Source organism: Trichogramma pretiosum, unplaced genomic scaffold (genome assembly GCF_000599845.2).
Source record: "Trichogramma pretiosum strain Unisexual culture from Peru unplaced genomic scaffold, Tpre_2.0 scaffold50, whole genome shotgun sequence".
Lineage (NCBI taxonomy): Eukaryota > Metazoa > Arthropoda > Insecta > Hymenoptera > Trichogrammatidae > Trichogramma > Trichogramma pretiosum.
This window is the reverse complement of record NW_019640807.1, coordinates 1,104,400-1,126,695: the sequence shown is the minus strand read 5'-3', so window position 1 is coordinate 1,126,695 and position 22,296 is coordinate 1,104,400. Positions and strand designations below refer to the sequence as shown.

General features: G+C 42.7%; 1 protein-coding gene across 1 annotated transcript in view; it reads left to right on the top strand.

Annotated features, from left to right (window-relative positions):
• Nucleotides 1-21,110, top strand: part of LOC106649449 (ABC transporter G family member 14) — a 109,729-nt gene extending 88,619 nt beyond the window's left edge. The window contains exons 2-11 of the mRNA XM_014366878.2: nt 6,716-7,046; nt 14,039-14,144; nt 14,280-14,380; nt 14,678-14,933; nt 15,913-16,083; nt 16,787-16,908; nt 16,994-17,201; nt 17,627-17,841; nt 17,935-18,143; nt 18,263-21,110. Coding sequence (XP_014222364.1) covers nt 6,716-7,046; nt 14,039-14,144; nt 14,280-14,380; nt 14,678-14,933; nt 15,913-16,083; nt 16,787-16,908; nt 16,994-17,201; nt 17,627-17,841; nt 17,935-18,143; nt 18,263-18,458 — 1,915 coding nt within the window. The 3' untranslated portion in view covers nt 18,459-21,110. The remainder of the gene's footprint in view (nt 1-6,715; nt 7,047-14,038; nt 14,145-14,279; nt 14,381-14,677; nt 14,934-15,912; nt 16,084-16,786; nt 16,909-16,993; nt 17,202-17,626; nt 17,842-17,934; nt 18,144-18,262) is intronic.
• Nucleotides 21,111-22,296: the final 1,186 nt, after the last annotated feature.

Sequence of the window (22,296 nt, the reverse complement as noted above, 5' to 3'; positions counted from 1 at the left end):
GCTCGAGCCTCGTACGTACGCATTCGCATGGATTCGTCCGTAACTCGTGAAAATTTCGAACGCCCATCGAGAAATTTTGTACGCGCGAGCTTTTTTGCGAGCGTTGAGAATCCCATGTGATGTTTTCACGGCACATGAATACACGAGCTGCATGAAATAATGCACGGTTTCATATGCACGTTTGCGCTTGCAGTGTGCGTTTTTCACTCGGGCTCGCTGCGCATTTGTTCGTCGTCGCAGCTTTCACGTGCTCCTCGCGCGCGCATATAATACGCGCGTTATGCGAAAATAGAATATGGCGAAGTGCGAGACACCGCTACGATTCGAGATCCGTCTAAAAGTGTCTTTTCTGTACTTTCGAGTCGTGAACCTTGAGATATATCCTTCGATCTCGAGCCGAAAAGCTCGAGCTTTGGTTAGAAGAATAGTCACCGAGATTTTTACGCGTCGCGCGTTTGTAATATGCGTCTGTAAAAATATGCGCGCGAGCGCAGACTCGCGTGAAATGGCAAAAATTCATGTACGCGCGTGCACGTATACATATATATTCCAAGAGGCAGGCGCGCGCTCGATATGTACATTAGACGAAGAGAACAAGAGAGAAAGAGAAAGAATGCATGTAATTACGGGGTGTACAACTTGCACATCGAGGTCAGCAGCAGCAGCAGCAGCAGCATTTGTAACAGCAGCAGCAGTGCTGGAGAAAATTAAAAACAAAAATAAAAATAAAAAAAAATAGCAGCCGAACACAGAGAGCTTACTTTCAGCTCGATGCACCTCAACGAAACGAAACGAAACGAAACGAAACGAAACGAAACGGGAAGGGAGAATAAAAAGAAATGGGAGGAAGAAAAAGTAGTAGTATCTTCGTTACGAGAAAGGTGTTATCGCTGCCATGTGTATGTATGCATCACGATCCATTTATCATCTGGATCTTTTTTCCGTCTCCGCTGCTGCTGCTGCTCGTGACGAGCTCAAACGCGACGTCTATCAAGGTCATCGGGTCTCCTTTATATACACGTACAAACACACACACAGATATATTATGCATGTATTAATGCCTCACGGCGCGCATAAATCAAGCGGCAGCAGCAGCGCAAGATCGGAGCCAAAGAGTCAGTACACGTATATACCGTTAGGTTCAAAGTTTCTCAAATGCACCGACTGCAAGTGCCGAGAGCATCGGCATCAGCATCAGCAGCATCAGCCTCGCGTAGAGAGAGAGAATTCTATATATCGCAATATACACACACACACATGAGGCACAGGTTCGATCACCTTATAGCAATAGGGAAAGGTTCAACGAACTCCGACAACGACTGTTGGCCGTTCGCGCGCGTCGGCGATCGCTTCCATATATCCTACACTAGCACACATACACACATACATAAACTTCGTTCCCTATCTCGCTCGCTCGCTCGCTCTGCGGACGGTACGTAATAGAGAGAAAGCTCCGTGTGTATCGAGCTTAATTTGCTTGGCAGAGAGATAATATCTACTGCGTCTGTACATATATATATATATATACGCAATATATGTACGTAGTATATATGCCTCTCTCGAGCTTTCTCGAGTAGTCTGAGGCCGAGCGGTAGCTGAGTAGCAGTGGCAGCATCGATGATGATAAGTGTGTGGCTTTATGTTTGTGTTTGTGTGTGCCTTTGAGTGGCTGTGAGCTTTCGAAAGCTTTTCCATCCAACCAAGGCTTCCGAAAACAGGCGTACGCTTGATTTCTCGGGCGCTTTTACGTTTATATGCGCGTCGAGGCTGAGCATCGACGAGCGTACAAAAAAAAAGTAGAAGAATAAGAGACAAGAAGGAATAAAAAAAAAGGAAGGAAGAATGGATGTACGCGGCCTTTAGTAAAGTTGCGCGTAAACGCGATACGTTCGTCCATTCCCCGTGTCCGAATATCGTCGATCGATGCGAAAACGTATAAAAACTTTTGGATGTTACAATAAGCGATATACCTATACTCCTGTTATGTTGCGAGATGATTCGCATGCGTTATGCGTAGGCACACGTTCGCTCTGAAAAATTCGATACACACGAGAGCTTTTATAAACGTACACAACACGAAAACAACATGACAAAAATTGAGATTCCTGCTCGCGTTCGTATACATCATAATAAAGATGTAAGTATTACGCGTTTGACCGAAGATTACGTCTCTGCGTTTACAATTCGATCGATAATCCACTCTTTCTTTCTCGGCTTCTCTCTTTTAACGTTCGCCCACGCGCGGGCATGTCGTTTTTAAGCTCGCCGTCGCGTTCCTCGGCACGTTTGGTCTGCGCTTTTTTTCCTGCAAGTCGTTCGCTGATGCACACGCGTATCGATACGCACAGTGGAGCAGGTAGTTCGGGTTCGCGTTCGAGCAAATACACAACCGTTCGAGATAAGATAAGTCTTGCGTGGGTAAACAAAACAAAAAAAAAAAATGAAAATAAAAAAAGGTCAATTTAAACGGCTCTCCCTGCTTTCACTTTATACTATGTTTGTATCGTTGTTTTTTTCTTCTTCTCTGCTTCTTTTCTCTCTCTCTCTCTCTCTCTCTCTGCCGTTGCTCTCGAAGTTTATACAATCGATCGACAGAAGCTCCCGCGTAGAGCGCAGTATCTATTCTACACGAAAGAAAGAGATGTACGAAATTACATTTATATAATTGCGCGCGCGGGCGCGTTTCTTTTATAAATGCATCGCGCGCGACACGAGATACACAGGCACGAGAGAACAACTTTCGTGACGAGTTTACAAACTATTTCGCTCTCGAGTCGAGCGACCGAGCTTTTATACATACATTCTCGTGTATATAATACATTCGTCCGAAAGCTCGGTCTCTCTCTCTCTCTCTCTCTTTCTCCTACTACGCCGGCCGCGGTAATTGAAAAATACGTTTCAATTCATCAAGCGCCTCGAAGCGCGCAATTTTCTCTCCACGAGACTCGAGGCGCGCGCTATATACTTTTCTCGAAACTCGTGTATGTGTGTGTATACGTCTTATTAGCTCTTGCGCGCGCGCGAGCGAGCGTCTAATATTAGCCTACATTTTAAAGCACCGCCGCTGCCGACGCCGCCGCCCTGAGAGAGCGGCTCACAAGCCTTTCTCCCTCTCTCTCGTTCTCTCTTTTACTCTTCGGTGTAGGCTTTTGTTTTTCAACGTGTTCTGCTGCTGCTGCTGTTGCACGTAATGTGCACACACAAAGCTCGCGTCGATCGATCGATGAAAACGAGCTTTCGAGCAAACTTCGAAGAATTCGCATGCGAACATGCAGGCCGAGAGAGAAAACGGACGCTCCGTTATATCGGACGCGCATATACTGCACCGTGTAATATATGTACTCACCGATATATATTTTTTTTTCGCTCCGAGTTCGGGTACTTTGGGTTCGATTTCGCGATGAGCTCTTCGCGTACGAGGTGTTTCCAATCGGTAGGAAAACAAACGGACGAGTGACTTTGGAGATAAAAGCTCCTCCTTGCGTAGAAATTTCTAAAAGTATTTTTTCCGTATGCGTAGTACACGGTTTGGATCATTGACCATCATCGTCCCTCGCAATGTTTATCGCGCGAGACGGAAATATATATACATCGATAAATATATCGTCCGCATTAACGAGAGTCGCCGCAGTACACATAGAAGCTGCTGCTGTTGCTGCTGCAATAGATACCCACGCGTCGTATATTACAACGCGCACGTATGCGTACGCACGAGCTAAGAAGCTGTGCGCAGTGCAATATATAGAGTCGAACGTTATACATATCGCAAAAGTGCAGCAGCAGCAGCAGCGGCAGCGGAGCAACACGGAGTGCAGTCGCGAGCGAGAGAGGCGGTTCAACGAACCGACGACGACGACGACTCGAGCGAGAGCCGCAGCCGGGAGTAGTAGTAGTCGTCGTCGGCGTGAAAGATGACGCGATATTGCCGTGGCAATTCATATATAACACGCTCTCCTATGTGCTGCTTTTGCCTTTAATGCATATTGTGTGTGTGTGTGTGTGTGTATATATAATCGAGCACTGCACGCAGGGAGTCTTCATTTTTTTTCGTCGTTGTTGTTATTGTTGTTGATGCATACGCTTTCCTTTCTCTCTCTCTCTCTCTCTCTCTCTCTCTCTCCCATCGGCGCAAAAATCGTTGTCGCTTTATATATGTGCATACACACGTATACACACATGCAGATGTCGTGCGGGTGCATTGCACTTGAAAACATATGCCTATATATTTATAATATGAACCAACCAACACCGCCGCCGCCGCCGCAGATGTCGCGCGCGCTCGAGTCGCTTATCATCATCGTCGTATATATATAAATACAAGTACGATACAGAATATAGTTTCCATGCAGGCGCGCACACACGTGCACCGCCGTCGTTGTCTTTATTTCTCGACAATGGGTAATTAATTCCTAACTGCACTGTATACATCTATCTATATCTATATATATATTTTTTGTATATATAAAACGGCCCATGGCGCACACACCGAGTACGCAGCAGCAGCAGCAGCAGCAGCAGGCAGAGGTCAAAGACACCGAAAATGCACGCGCGTGCACGCGCGCACACAATACACACTTTGGGGCCGAAATTCGAGAGCCCCACATTACGCCTGTATTATATCGGCTATATGTATCGCATGATATACATACGTATATATACAGAGAGAGAGAGAGAGAGAGAGAGAAAGAGAGCTCGTGTACACGCGAGGAACAGAAAGAAAGAAAGAAAGAAAAAAAAAGATCGGAGAAGCGAAAAGTCGAGTAGGGGGAGTCTTCGAGGCGATGGCGGCAACAGCAAGTAGCAGCGTTCGCGATCGGTAATCGAACCTTTTGTTTGTGTACATTATTCGGGATGTGTGAGTGCGCGTGCGAAAAAAAAAGCTACTCGAGTATCGATAACCAAAGGAAGAGGGAGAGAGAGAGAGAGAAAATCGCGAGCGAAAGAAAAAGAGGCTAGTGACCTTTTCGTACATTAAAGCGATCGATCGCACGTAGCTTACACACACATTCACACACATAGATACATGTATTTTTTGTCTCGATCGGTCGCAATTTGTAATCGTCGGATCAATTCGCAATTATCGGGACTCAAAGACAACCCGCGCGAAGCTGTGCCGGCCTTAGAATAGAGCAATTACATGCGCTCTTTAACTTCTCTCTCACTTTCACGCGAGCGCGCGCGCGTAAACTATTTTATATATATATACGTGCTTCGAGCGGTATATATAAGGAAAGAAAATGAAAACTGTTACACTCGATGATGATGTGTACTGCTGTTGCCGCATGTGTGTGTGTGTGCATCACGTACGCGAGCGCGAGCGCGCGATCGGTATTAGCAAATGTGTATACGCAACGAGGCACGCGACGATCGGCAGCGGAAAAAGAACAAAGCTCGCGCGAGGAAAAATAAATACGAGTTGGAGAGAGAGAGGAAAATAGGAGAAAATAGAGAAAGAGACTCGAGTAGTACAGAAATTGCTGATAGTGCTTTTTCGAAGTTGTTTACATCGGGATGAAATGTTTACTTGCTTTTTTAATTTAATTTTAACCCCAAATAACCCTAGAAAACTCTAGTTTCCCTTGAAAAATTGTAACTTTTTCTTACGAAAATAAATAATCCGGTGTATCACGTTCCCCAAAATATACCCACTTCGATTATTCCATTAGAATGCACACTTATTCGTACGATAAACGCAAAACTTTGCCTCACTCGTATAGCGCATAGCTCTTTTTTGCGACTCTGGTATTTCGTTAGAAAGTCGCGTATACACGATGACAGGCGCGCATCATCATCATCATCGTCGTCGTGAATTGCGACGCATAGCGAGCGAGAAAGATAGGAACACGAGAGAGAGAGAGAGAGAGAGAGAGAGAGAAAGAAAGAAGCGAAGTATATAGCGAAAGAAAGGAAGAAAATTCTTTCGCGCGTTCCACATGCATCGCTGCCGCTGCTGCGTGACCTTGAGAGATACGCGGACGTGGAAATATCCTAAATGCCACGAACGTTCACGTCCATGTAATACAGCTTTCCATCGTTCGTCATTTCAAGATTATGTCAACGCCTTTTTTTTCTCATCGTTGCTGCTGCAGCTTCTCTCTTTTCTTTCGACGCAGCGTATGTGGCGGAGGCAATAAGAAATCGCGCGAGAGAGACTCGCTACGTAATTTCAGCATAGCGATGTCTATTTAATCGTCGATGCATATAAATAACATATAAACAGACGCGTTTTATTTTGACAATTTTCGCGATGGTAAAAAATTTATACATAACCGAGTTATATGCATTTATATAGGAATATTTTACGATCGTCGAGTGCATCGCGGCCTACGTTATAATCGATTTATCGATTGGCCGCTACTCGAGAGAGAGACAGAGAGAGAGTCAAGTCAGACACATTCATATGTACATAATATAATAATGTGCGCACACGCGGACGCACATCGCGAGGCTCGGTGCTCGAGTCGTCGAGCACAAAACGTAATTATCGCCTCGCGGTGGGGAATATAACGTTACGATACCCCCCCCCCCCCTTNCCCCCCCCCCCCTTTTGATTAACGATGCGAATTGATATTCGATTAATATTTTGACGCACATTTATGTGCGCACCGACATCCAAATTACCGTTATTACAAGCTTATATACGTATAAGTATCGATAAATTGCATAATCGAACTGAAAATCATATACTTAATATCGATGTAATTTCGTATTTCAGAGTGGAAAGCTCGGCGTTACAGTTGGCGTGTCCGCTGGACTCGCGCCCGGTCCAATTGGTCTTCCGCAATCTGCAAGTGGTCAAGGAGAAGCGCTCGCTGCTGCGCGACGTCTCGGGCGTCGTCAAGCCCGGCGAGCTACTGGCCGTCATGGGACCGTCGGGCTGCGGCAAGTCGACCCTCCTCAACTGCCTGTCGGGCAGGATAGGCCACGACAGCGGCGAGATCTGGATGAATCGCGAGCGACTGACCAAGCGCTGGCGCCGGCGCATCTGCTACGTGCAGCAGCAGGACGTCTTCTTTCCGGATCTCACCCTGAGGCAGACGCTCGAGGTACGTACATACATATGACGTTGGGAAAAATAGGATGAATTTTAGCGCGACGGGTTTGTGTCATACCGTTATGATAATTTGTCGCCGTTGATCGAGGAAGACGTGCTTGCATAAATCGCGTATTCATGCTGTATCGAATTAAAGATAAGCAATTAACGATCGCTGCGATTTATCGATTTGTTAAAAATAATTATCGTCTCTGCCGCTCTCTCTCTCTCGCGTCTGTATAAATAAACGCGCGCGTGCGGACGTTTTCTTCGCGATACCGCGTGTGTATGTATACAGGTTGCGCCGCGGCAAATAGTAGGCCAATAAATATTGATAATCGTATACGAAATCCTACTTTCCGATCCTTTCTACTAGGATATCCTTGTTGTATGTGCCTCGCCACACTGGAGTCGTGGCTGTGCTACGACTGTGTGTCTGTGTCTGTGCGCAGTCACACAGAGCTCAACGAAGCGTCGACCTGTCCCACAAACACGTATATCCCCCATGAAAATTTCAGCTCCATTCCTGTTTTAATATATTGCCTTTGCTGCTGCTGCTGCTGCTGCTTTAGCTGCCACAGCCACAAGCTGCTATATCGACTGCGTGCGCTCGAGGAAGAGACTAGTATTAAGAAGAGTCAGCTCCTCTGCGATTCTTTCGTGAAAGCCGGCAGCAGGTAGTGTATACAGTTGCCACCGAAGCTATGCGTCCCAAGGGAAAACATTTATGTATTGGATATCTATACATATGCGCGAAGAGAAGGAAGTTCAATTATGTGTGCTGCTGCTGCTGTACGTAAGCGCGCTCGGAGACACATTGATTTCTTCTCGCGCGCGCGAGAATCGAGAATCGAGCCTGAACGTATAGAGAGAAAAAGAAAGAAAGATATTCTCGTGAGAGTGAAAGAGATAAGAGAGAGAGAGAGAAAAACATATTTACGATCCGGAGATCGTTTGCTGCTGCTACTACTGCCGCCACTGCGGTAATTAAATCTTATGTATATCGCATATATAGGAGTCCCCCGGAACAAGGGGTCGTCGTCGCACACACATATGTATTATATACCTACGCGTCGTCGATCGCAGCGGGTTATCATTATAGAAATCGCAGCAGCAGCAGGATACAATATTATAGCCGCCGTCGTAGCAACAGCAGCAGCAACATCGACCTGTTCATCCGGTGAAATCGGTTAGATTTTCTCCAATGTGCGTATATACATATATGTGCTGTAAGCAGCGCAAAACACGTCACCTATAAGCGCCAGGTAGTCGTGTATAGATATACAATTACATTAATAGAATATTTGCCGCGTTGTAGTAGTGGCTGGTTGCTGTGGATAGGATACGATCGCGGTATAGTCGCACGCACAAACGGACGACGTGATTTAACGAATGACACGAGTTGTGCAATTGGCCGAGCTTTTCTCTATATAGGTATATGTATAAGCACACGGCGCCTCTTTTTCTTCTTCATTTTTTTTTGTCGTGTGTGTCGTGTCTCCGTCCCGCGTGCGGCTTTGCTTTTCTTTTCTCTTTCTCGGTGCGGTGCCCGTATACCGCGTGTTATTATACGCATGAATTTTTCTTTCTCTCTTTATTTCGTCGCGATGGAGAGCTTATTTACGCGCGCGCGCGACGTTTTCTCTATTTTACGCGTAGTACGCGCGCGGCGTTTATTCGCACAAACGGCACATCGGCAATTCTCACGTATATACGTGTACACGCAGTCGTCGGATTTATGTAAGATTTTCTTTACCTCCCGCTCCGAACGCTTATTTATTATATCGTTTCGCTCTTTTTTCACCTATTCGCTCTGGGGGTTTTCTCCTACTCGTATTTACGATAAATTTCGGGCATCGTGCATGTGCAGACACACACGCGTTACGTCAGGCTAGATTATGATATTTTCCGGCGCCGTCGCGGCTATGCACTGTACGTCTCATGAAATGTGCCTAGATAGCTGGACAGAGAGATAGAAAAAGATCGTCAACTTGCGAATTTCGCGACGCGTGCTATCGTGCAGTACTATACCTTTGTGTGCCGATCATCGTCGCGCGGGCAAATGACGCGTAATACGCAGTAGCTCTTCTTTTCTCTACACTCCCCGGCCCGTATCATTATCGTTTTTCCAGCTTTTCGCAGCGCGATACACACGCGCACGTGTGTGTTTCTCGTCGTTTCGGAGCGAAAAGCTTCGACGTTATAGTCCCCATTTGCATATCGAGCTTGTATGTGCATCGCCTACCTCCGCACACGTGTGCTGCGTCGTTCTTTGTACATCAACGCCTGTCTTTTCTCATATTCCGTACATTTTCTCTCTCTCTCTCTCTCTCTCGCGTGTGCATATGCACACACACGTACCTGCGCATAATGCTCTCGAGAGTAATGCCGAAAAAAGCCCCGTTTCTTTTCCTCCTTCCTTTTTTTTTTTNATTAATTTTTCTCACCAGTTTTTTTTTTTTTTTTTTTTTTTTCGGTGCATTACAATCTTACCGAAAGCTATAACTATGTTCTTGCTCTTTTTTGCCTCTTTCTCTCTCTTGTGGTCTTTTCAACTCCTGGTGCGTACCTAATGGAAAAGCTGCTGCCGCTGCCGCGCTGCGCCCGAGCTGCCGAAAGAAATGACCCATAAAAAGATGAAAGAACGAGTCTTTTCAAACTTTTTTTCTTTCTTGCTCTCTCGCTCTCTCTCTACCTTTTTCCCCCGCAAACATTATACACTCGTCGTCATCTTGGGCTTGGGCCGAGTTTATATTATATACGCATGCCCCGTAGTGGATCCGTAGCGCACGCGATGCGGCCTCCTCTCTCTCTCTCTCTCTCGAGACGACAATAGCGGAAACCGCGAAAAAAGCGCAGCTGCTCATTTACATGTATATAGCATATATATAAGCGCACGTGCACACTAATGCATTTGCATCGTGTATATAGTGTGTGCGTGCATTCGTCACGTCCCTCTCCGAGTTCGAGTCTCTCTCGAGTATAAATGTATGTGTGTGTGTGTGTGTTTACTGCTCAGGGAGAGGGAGAGTCGTGCTTATGCATTATGCACCGTGCAGTTTCGTATACGGCACGCACACTGCGCGCGAAATTACGGTCACTGTTACATTTCTCTCTTTCTTTTCACCCCGCGCACTTATACTACATGTATACTATCTTGGACCAGCTTCTATCCTTTTCTTACTTCGTCCTCTTCCTCCGTCCTCTCGTCTTCTTTCGTTCCATCTTTGCCTTCTACTACACTTTGTACGCACGCGCTTTTTTTTTTCTCTTCCTTCCATCTTTCTTTCTTTCTTTCTTTCTTTCTTTCGTTTGCGGGCGCTGCTGCCGCTGCAGTGCATCGAGCGCCGCCTGTGTTTGTGCATTTTACACACGCACGCACGCACACACACACTTATACGCGATATATAATACTGTTACGCGAGCATAAAAGCCACCTTTTGTCCGAACTGGTTTTTCGCGCTCGCTCGCAGCTGATGCGCGCCGAGAGCTGCTTCTTTCGCTGCTGCTGCTGCTGCTGCAGCACGTTCGTTGTATCGCAAGCGGGCGTCGGTAATATACCGTTTGGTCGAGCATTTCGCATATATATACACGCACATTTACGCACTGCACGCGTGTGGGTATATGTATACACATGGGTCTGGACTCGCGGGGCCTGCTGCATATATTGCATACACACACACACACTTGTACACGAGTGTTCGTGTGTGTTTGTATGTGTGTGTTATATAGTCAATGTCCGACCTTGAATTCCATGAATTTCAAGAAGGTCGTGGTTTATATTGAGAAACGGCGACGCGTAAATAATACACCGTTACCGATCTCTGCGCAAACACACTCGCACACACACACACACACACACACACTTACACGCGGATACTAACGCGTATATATAGATTCACGAATTCGACCAATATATATTTAATACATTTCAGACAAAGGATAAACGAATTTGTACATTATTTTCTTATAAAAGAAAATTTAAATAATAGGATTGATACGGCGTAAGGTCAAAAATGACGAAATGATCGGTAAGGTATAATCACAAATCGGCATTAAATTATCGACAATTACGCAGATGCAAAGAAAAGAAAAGAAAAGAAAATCATTCGCGCAAATGCGTACGACGCGTGAGCGAATGCGCCGGTCTCGTTTCGCGCGCTGCAAATACATATCGCATAATGCCGTACTATTATTTGGCCCTTCCTTCCGCGTTCTTTCTCTCTCTCTCTCTCGTTCTTCGTGCGTTTCGATGCGTATTAAAGTACGTATATACGCGCGTGCGTCGAATGTGCACTCGAGTAACGGGCCTTTTTTTCGGGGAGGAGGAGGACCATTTGGGCCTCGAGTGCTGCTCGTGCACGTACGCGTATGTACGTTCTGTGCACGCACGCACGCAAAAATATGCAATATAAACATAGCTCGGCCGAAAATGTATCTGTGTGTGTGTGTAGTTTGTGCGTTGAAGAGAGTTTGCTCAAGCTCGAGTTCACGCGAATGTACTGGGTAGAAATTATGATCGATATTTTGTGGCTATAGTTTTTGGCTAACGAAAAAGTTCTTCTAGACATTTCGTAATCATTTTTGGACCGATATAAAAATTTTCACATTTGAAATGTAAAACGTCAATAAATATTGAATTCAATAACATTGACGCTTATATTTGGCAACCAATAGTCCTAAATTGTTGTGAGTTGATTATGAAACTCTTAAAATTATGCCTATGTCTTGGGTTTTCAATCGAATGGCTAATATAGAAGACATCGTTAATTCCGATTATCCTTTCTATTATATTTTTAAGAGTAAGGTATGCTGAATAATTTGTTACAATGATTTCATTAATCAATTTTTTTGAGACAGTTGATGTAGGCACATCCGTTTCAAATTTTTGAACTCTGAATTATATGTTTATCACTTTATAAGTACTCTATTTGGAATTGAAGCTTTATTGGCTTCAATACACACCCCATTCGTGGATTTATAGAATTAAGGTACTCGCCATCTAGCGGAGAAGGCTCGAAGTATAAGTATTGACTTGTCTGCATTTTTCGAAACAATTAAATTGTCATTTTCAGATCATTTAAAATGTATTTGCAAGATAACTGCAACAGAAAAATTATGGTGTAATTTAAAACACTGTAAATTTAAATGGTCACTTTTTGGACATAATCAATGTTAAGCGTTTCTACTTTTTCTTTTTTTCCTTTGGAATTCGCGCCACAAAAAAAGCGTTCGTATAAGACAGTGATAAAATCCGATCTCGTCGGATATATAATCAAAACCGACAAAATAGACGCGTTTCGCGCGAACTCGTTCGTTTTTTTTTGTCCCCGCCTCCCACTTGCCGCTGGCGAATTTGTAAGTATACATATTTTTAAAAAAGCTCCAGCGGCAAACATGTTTCTCGCGCAAACGTATACCACGCGGTTATTATATGTGTAACGCTCGCATTTTCGTATGTGTGTAAACACAAACGCGCGCACACACGTACACACGCGTATTTACCGATGGCGAACGAGCGCAACGTCGTTAAACGGGAAAAAGGTTCACTGACCGAGTTATGACGTCGAGTTTTCTCTCTCTCTCGTGCACGTGAAGTGCTATTTTGCATGTGTCGCTCGCGGGCGCGTCTCAAAATTCACACATCCACACACACGCTCGCGCATACGCTATGTGTACATAATATCGCGCAAAAGTTTGGATAACGTCGCAACTGCGCACATATTATATGTACGGGAGCAGTATGTAACGTTACAATATATCAAAACGATGTTCAGCAGCAGCAGCGGCAGCATCTCGCCCGTTGAGACGCGCATATTGCAGCGACTGCAGCACATACATAAACACACACACGCTTAAATAATATCCATATGTATATTATATACGAGCTCCGATTAATAGAACTTTCCAAATGTGCGCAGGCCTCGCTCGTTTACATATGGCTCGTTGCGAGCTCGATCAAAGCTCAATTTGGTTTATTTTACCTACATACATATACGTGTATGCGCGCATACTCTAATGCAATTAACGACGATCGGCTTGTCTAGATAGAATCGAGTCCGCTGCTGCTGCTGTCCGATGTATATGTAATTGCGAACGCGTATGCGTGAATATTTAGAAGCGGCATCGAGTTTTATTTAGCTCGTATCAAGTAGTATAGTACACTATTAGGCCAGACTCGATCGTTATATATTACATATTAAATGGGACAGGATTTTTCGAGCGTTCGTAGAATATTATTATAAACACGAGGTGATCCTTTTGTCGCTTTAGAATTCCTATACATCTCTTCTTCTTTTTTTTTATTCGAAAGCTCGAGAGAGGGAGTAATGCCGCGCTCTATACGTACGTGCCACTGCTCACGTGTACATCGAGATGTTATGTATATTACATTTGTGTGTGTGTGTGTAGCAGCTCGTGTAAGAGGCATAAACACAAAAGCCGCAATTAAATATTTTCATTGCGCCGGCACGAGAGTTATACTCATAATATATAAATATGTGTGTGTGTGTGCGTGTGTAACAAAACTAGGTCGCAAAATCGTAATTCCAAGTCCAATGCCCTCCGGCGCCGCGATTTTACCCTCCCATCGTACGTCCGTGTGTTTAAGTGGGGCCCTGATTTGTTTATAAAATATAATGCACAGAATACGATCGTTGAAAGTCCAACCGATATACGTAACGATCGTATGATTTATGCGTTCATCGTCGAACGAGTTCATTGACCATCTTGCTTTGGAGCTTCATATTATATAGCAGCGAGTACAAAATGTTTGAAAGAATAAAGAAAAATGTTTGCATACGTTCCAATGGCGCGCACGACCGTACTGCTAGAAACCTGTATAATATTAATGTAACACAAAAAAAAAAATAATATGAAGAAATAGTACTAGTATAAAAATAAACTGAACACGGCTGTGGCACGCGAGGTGCAGCCGCGTACCGATAAATAAATGAATATATACGCATTATTAAAACGACGATGTTGCGCTTGGTCTCGTTTCAGTACCAGGCGCGCCTCAGGCTTCCGGATACACTTTCTCATTCGCAGAAGATGCAATGCGTCGATCATATAATCGAGGTCCTCGATCTTGGTGCTTGTCAGGATACCAGTGAGTATATATTTTTTTTTCATATCGCATTAAAATTCTTCATTACGCACGATTAGAAGCGATCGATAATGTAAGTGATTAATACGTGTTGCATGTCTTATTATTATTTTCTTTTTCTTCTTCTCATTCCCGCAGTCGTTGGAGATTACACGAAACGAGGTCTGTCGGGTGGCGAGAAAAAACGAACGAGCATAGCCTGCGAGCTGCTTACGAATCCGTCGTTGATGCTCCTCGACGTAAGTATTGTGTACATATTTTTTAATTATTTTTTTTCAACGCTGTCGACACCAAGTGAAAACTTTCATACTGTACTTTGTTGCTGTATACGTATGTACGAATTATGCACATACGTAATGACGAAAAAAGAAAAAGAAAGAGAGAGAAAGAAAATGAAGAATCATCATCCCATCAATCCTGCGAATTTGGGTGAAACTCGCGAGACTTCATTTCTCTCTCTCTCTCTTTTTTTCATTCTTCTCACTCGCGTGCGAATTAAAATTTACAAAAAAATAATGATCTCGTCGCCGCCGCAGGAACCGACGAGCGGCCTGGACTCGCATTCCGCCCAGGCGCTGATATCCCGACTGAAGAAGTACGCCGAGCAGGAGGGCAAGAGCATCGTCGTCACGGTGCACCAGCCGAGCTCTCGAATGTTTCACAGCTTCAACAAGCTGCTGCTGCTGAGTCGCGGCCAGGTGGCCTATTACGGCTCGACGGCCAACATCGGCCGCTTCTTCTCCACCATCGGCCTCAATCTCCTGCCACATTACAATCCTGCCGATCTTATACGTGAGCATATAATATATAAGTTTTTTTACATTCGTTCGATATTAATTATTACGAGGAAACGATGACGATAATGATGATAATGATGATAATAGGAACGCGAGCGAGATATGTATAACGAAGGCACACGACCGAGTAATAATCGCGAGCTGCCGAGTAATTTGTGTTATATAGGTTTACGAGTACTCGACTTATTATTATTACAAATATACGTGTGTAAGTATTTCTTTTGTTTCGCGCTGCGCTGCACTGTATACACCGAAGAAAAATCAATTTGGGACGCAGAAATAATAAAAACGTAATATGCGCAGCTTCTCTCAATTTGAGTAATGATAATTTTCTCTCGCTTACTCACTCATGCACTTCTGCTGCTGCTGCGCGCCCAAGAAAGTCGCCCAAAGAAAAGTAAAATCTTTTTATTCTCTTGGTGCTTCTCTCGCGCTGCGAATGATTGCCTCTCTCTCACTCGCGAGTGCGCGAAGAGGACTTGATTGAACGCTGCAGCCGAGGAGAAAGAGAGCACATCCGTTATATTTTTTACGAGCAATTTTTATTTTTCGTTGTTTCTTTCTTTCTTTCTTTCTTTTCGTTCTTTTCTTTTCTTTTTTTGTTACGGTTCGTTGACCCGCGCGCAAAAATAACTCGACGAAATGCTCAAAAATATATTATACGTTGCATTACATATTCGCGTCGTGGCGACTCGTGTGTGTGTATTTTGATGATATACACGTTACATTTTTTTTCGCTTCGCATACGTCCAGTGCAGATAACGTACGATATCGGTCATTAACGCGCGACCGCAGTCGCAACGGAAATGCAGCTGGGGTTTCTTCTTCTCCTACTTCTTCTTTTTTTTCGTCGGTTGCAAAATCGGCATCGCACGTACATATCAATATAAAATAAATACCGATCATTATCGCGCGCAAACACCGATGATTTTCTTCAAGAACATAAGGTTAAAATGTTGTCTCTTATATTACAGTGGAACAGATAAAGGGCCCGGAGGAGGTGAGGGATCGGATCGTGGCGGCGGCGCGGGCCGCCCGCCAGGGACCCGACTGCCCGCCGGAACTGCGCCCGGATTACAATCCAAGCCAGACCCAGCTCTGCGAGCATCTCATCCATTATCACGAGCATCACATCACCAATAATGGTACGTTGTACGATTAATTTTTTGGGGGGGCGAGAACCACGTATAGATGCTGCTCCCGCATTATTATAATTCACGCGAGCTGCAATAACGTGTCTTTTGCTTAATGATCGATTCGAGACGTCCTACCCCCGGTATCGTCGTTGTTCGGTGCTTTCTTTACCGCCAGACGCGGAAGTACATGGTACGCGGCTCCTTTTTATTATGCGAAATGCGCGACATATTGCAAATACATACTTATACTTTCTTACACGTTGTCGACGTCGACTCGTCAACGTCGTCGTAAATACAATCGTCCATTACAATACACCGAATCGAGTTATAATTAACCTGTTACCTCCGCGTCACGATCCCGCCCCGGTGTGTGTGTGTGTGTCGATGACCCACTAATGCTCAGCAGACTAGAAAAGTATACGTCTATAAAACGTCTGCGTCCTTGACCTTGTGCGTTTGTGTGTATGCAAAAAAAAAAGGAAGGAAAGATCCTAATTATCGTAATACGAGCCCACCTGCCTACCTACATATATACCTGTCCCGTCTATAATACAATGTGTGGCCAGCGCACGACATTTGGCTTGGGCAAATCATCGTGTGTGTATATGATTAACGTGTCTGAGCATTTTGTTTCTCTTTGCATTTTTTTTGGATACACACACCATCTGCGAATCGGGGTACGACGACGCAACAACAACAACAACAACAACAGTCAAGGAAGACGAGGGACGCACACTGTGGCTGGACACGCAGAGCCACGCCAGCAGTAACGCCAGCTCGGCCGACGACGACTACAGCTGGCAGTGGCCCACGAGCTTCTGGTCCCAATTCAAAGTACGCGAAATAATAATAAAATAAATGTATAGTATACAATTTCACATGGGATAGAGTAATAAATGACATGTTTTTTTTGCGACAGGTATTATCGGAGAGAAATTTCCAGGAGGCGAGGCCGCGAATGCTGTCGCGCCTCAACTGGCTGCAGACGATCGCGCTGGGCCTGCTCGCTGGTCTGCTCTGGTTCCGGCTGCCGCGCACCGAGGCCTCCCTCCACGACATACAGGGCTGGATGTTCTTCAGCACGACCTACTGGATGCTGTTCGCGCACTTCGGCGCCCTCTCGAGCTGTGCGTGTAGTAGTATAATATTATCGTCGTTGAATAGTTGTTCATTTTATATTTTTGCACGATATGATTTTTCTGGTCACTCAATCAAATTCAAAGTCACTCAATATCTTAAAATAAAAGGCCATTAGAACGGCTACAACTTGTACAGTTATGTCGACTTTGCCAGTTGCAGATTTACAGAAATAAGGGTACTCGCCATCTAGTGGTAGAGACTCGAAGTGATATTACCGTATCTAAAGCGCTTGAAAACTTTACATTAATTTTCGGGTCGTAAAACACAAAATTTTTATATATTTTAAAATATTTTGAATGGTCATTTTTTTGGGTAATTAAGTCACGTTAGCATTTCTACCGGTATATAATATAACGACGCTATCGACGCAACGACGATAATGAAAAATTTTTTTTTTTTGTCATCCGTCCAGTTCCACCGGAGCGCGAGGTGATCAACAAGGAGCGGCTGTCGGGCTCGTATCGGCTGTCGGCCTACTACATGGCCAAGATGGTCGGCGAGCTGCCGCTCACCATCACCCTGCCCGCCGTCTACCACATGATCAGCTATCCGATGCTCGGCTTCCAGAGCATGGGCGTGTTTCTCACTCTGCTCGGCTTCCTGCTGCTCAATACCGTCGTGGCTCAGGTATATATACAGAAAAAAAGCTCCATAATTTTCTTCTGCAACGTACTTAAACGTAATGATGATGATAATTTTGTCACTCTCTTTGTCATATAGAGCGTGGGCTTCTTCGTGGGCGCCTGCTGTCTGGATCTGCAGGTGAGCATAACGGCCTCGGCGCTCTACACGCTGGCGACGCAGCTGCTGGGCGGCTATCTGGCCACGGCGGTGCCACCCTGGCTGGCCTGGGCGCGCTACGCCAGCATGGTACACTACGCCTATCAGAACATGCAGATACTCGAGTTCGGCGTCGGCGGGCCCGTACTGTGAGTTTTCCCTTCTCTTTCTCTCTAATTTCTCTCGTTATTATAAACGTTTTTTTTTTTTTTGTACAAACATTATTTTAATCATGTGTGTGTGTGTGCGTGTGTGGCGCGCATTGCAGGTGCTCGCAGCCGAGCAAGTTCGCCGAGTGCAAGAACGGCACGACGATACGCGTCGAGTCGATCCTGGAGGCGCAGGGCGGCGCCAGCGGCCAGGGACTGCCACTCTGGGCCAACACGGCGGTGCTGCTGGCCTTCCTGATCGTGTTCAGGACGATGGGTTACCTCGTGCTTCGCTACTATCGCGTACCAAAGTGAAGCCGCTTTTAAAATTATACATATAAATATATACATATTTTACTTGTTTTTTTTTTTTCACTCACTCCATTAGCCAAGTAAGCTCGGCGTACAAGTTTGTGTGATCTGTGTGTATGATTATTATTACGATGATGTGTGTGTATGTGTGGCAAGCTGGTGTAACTGAATGATATTGTGTGCTGTGTAGAAATTATGTGTTTTTTTTTCTTCGTTATTTCTGTTTTTTTTTCAATTCTACGCTCCACGATAATGAAAAAGAAAAAAAAAACAATAATAATGCCACGACCATTTCTGTGTATGAGTGTGTATACGCGTGTCTGTGTGATTTTTTACTGTCGAAAGAATTATACCAAGCGATATTTTGCACGTACATCATAGATAAAGTCCGTGCAAAAATATACGCCAAGAGAGAGACTAATCACAATTTACCCTTCTGTTTTTAAACTTTGTTCACGAATCATGATAATTCGTCATTTTTTTTTTTATTATTACATATTTATTATATTTGCTACCTTATACTAGATTATTATCTTGGCTACATATTGTCAAACATTATTATCACCGATATTTATTATTATTACGATTACTGCTACGATTTATCATCATGATTATTACTATGCGTCTACGTTATTTATGATTACTCTCATTATGATTATTAGTTATTTTTGTGACACGAAATATTATTCACTCTTACTGTTGATAGGTAAGCGAATTGCGGTTAATGTCTAAGACGCGAGGAGAAGGAAAAATAAAAATAAAAAATAATCAAGCGCTTGATACGATTGTCAATGCTCGCCAAGTGGCAGCGATGCGTACGCGTGTGTACGACGACGCACGATACTATTTCGACTATTATTAATAATATACATACACAAACATACATTTCTCATTTTCTCTCTTTCTCGAATTCGTTGACGAAAGGAGAGAAATTTTTATACGCACATCGGACAACACTATTGATACGAGCGTCACGACGCGCGTGTCTCGGCTGTGTGGGCGGCATTGGCGATCGGTTCTTCTTTTTCTTTTTCTTTCTTTCGATTTTTTTTTTTTTTCGTCTATTGTAAGTGATTTTGTATGATAGCAATACAGTGTTAAGCGAGACTAAGAGACTTGGCGGACAAGACTATATTGTAAAAATTTTTTACCAAGCATATATTATATAAATTATATATAAATTATATAAAAAAGTTAGCTCGTAAGAATTGTAATGTACGATTGCGTATATATATAAGATATATATGATGAATATTATAAATATATTGTAAGCGTAGGAAAAAAACGAAGGTATGTGAGAGAGTGTACAATTGCGGTAAGTCGATTTATAAATACCGTTGCATTTTAGACTAAACGAGATGCGTGAATCGAAATTTATGTCATCTCGCGACTTTTTTATAGTAAAAATAATTCATAAAAGAAATAATTATTATTATTATCAAATGCGTTAAATGATATATAATTGATAAGCGAGCGCAGGAAAAATAAAGGTAAAAAAAAAATAACAAAAACTTTAAGTATGCGTTATTGGAGAACTGAGAAAGTTCGATTTTTACAAAATTAAAGACTAAAAAATATAGAGGCTTTCACGGTTTGAAATTTTCGATTATAATTATTAATATATTATAAATATAAAATGTTGACGAATACACAGACGGAGGCGATTCCGCGCACAGCTCTTATATCAATATAAGCTAAGTCTTGAATCACGAACGTGAAACAAACCGATAGCGATGTATAAATAATGACAAGTAGATTTCGATAAAACGATCCTATTTATACCTTTTTTTTATAAATACGCGCGCAGATTTTTATACAAAGAAATGAAAGAAAAAAAACACACACGTGCGATTCGAAGGTTTTATATGATACAATCGAAGTAACATGATTGAAAACGATCGTTTTGTATAATTTTCGTTTGTTCAATCGCGGATTATCGATGAAAACCCCAAAACTTTATGCTGTAAGAGTTTTTTTTTATATATATGAATAATAGGCGATGCGGTACCGATTAGATCCGTCGTTAATTTGCAATTAATAAAATATACCCTTTCTTTTTCTATGATAATTTTATACTTGAATACTTTCTTATTTTTAAATGTAATGAAACGCGCGTACACGTTAGCATGTAGTTGTTGTCATTGTCATTTAAACGTATATACTCATAAGTAACACTCACACAACACACACCCTTCACACGTACAGATACACACGAACACAATTGACAGAGAAAAAAAGGAAAATTTTTCTTACCCTTGCGACAAGGTGAAAAAAATGTAAAGAAAAAAAGTAAACCACCAATACTGCCATGTAAACTTTAGGAAAATTACGCTAAGATGCGCGTGTGTGTCTGTGTAAGCATTGTACGTGGGTCAGCGCGATGATCGAGAACAAAAAAGCGTCTAGATGTGCACGAAGCATCGTATAGAAAAAATTTTGTGAAATATCACGGCACAATTCGAACGTTGAACGTTCAGAAGTGGGCTATCACAATAAGATGCGAAAAATTTTGTCCGATCGGAAAAATAAATTTTGTCGTGACACGGACAGGGTTGGAGAAATTGAACGACTCATTGGACATACGCTGCTTTTTAATCGTACGCTCGGCTCTCGCGCTGTCGAGCACGTACACCCGCGTGCACAAACACACATAAAAATGTGGAAAAAATGAAAAGAATAATAATAATAATAATAAAATTGCGACTTTGTACATTTTTAGATCTATTCATTATCAAAAAAAAATATATCTATTAACTTTATATGCGTGTTAAGTGCCTCTCGCGGACGCGAGACGCCCTCGCACGCGGAGGCTCGTATTTATAACGGAAAAAAATAAATGAATTAAAGAAAAATTAAACAATTATTAATTACGATGACGAATGTTAAAAGTTTTTTAGCAAAAATGAAAGGGACGAAGAATGTAGCGACGAAGTCTTAGCAAAATAGCGACGATGATGACGACGATGATTTTTAGGCCACGTGAAATTCGATTCGAGAAAACGCGCGCGACGAAATGACATTTCGGGCGTTGGTCGCATCGGCGAAGCTGGAAAATATGCAGAGTGTGTTTTCTTGTATTACATTAGGCGCGTTTGTTAATAAAGGAGAAAAAGATGAGAAAGAAGGGAAAATCAATGAAACTCGATCCTAGAAAGAAAATCGTATGTAAAATTTTTCACGTAGTCGTTTGATGCTTATTATTGATACACACTCATGTAAGTCACTTGTAGATTATAAAATACCCATGTACAATATCAATTTTTTTTTTAAAGATTATTACGTTTGACACGTTAACTTATTTATTATGAAATGTGAATCACATTGACATCTCTGCACACGCATCAATACTCATTATTATTTAGTGTTAAGTTGAATCCAGCAATTATGTTATTATATATATTAGCTATTATTATTGTCATTAATATTGTAATTGGACTATTATTATTATTATTAGCTATTACGATCATTATTATTATTTTTATTACTACTATCATTATCATTATTGCTACTATTATAATGAAACAAAAATATAATATAATATAATTTTTATAAAGAAACTTTTGAGTACCATAAATAGATACTTTTCTTTTTAATTATTGGCACGCATCATTAATTCCAAATAAGACTATTAGTATTTTTTCCAACGCCATAGATCTTTCATTTTTTTGATTTTTTTTTAATCAAAAGTTGTTAAGAAATGCTGAACATTAATGATGACTTAACGTCCAAAAAATGGGCATTTCAATTGTATTAAATTACCTTTCAGTAAATTGTTGTGGCTTGTTTTTGGCCCGTTTTATTATCACAAATATATTAAAAAAATTAAGCGCATTTTAAATGA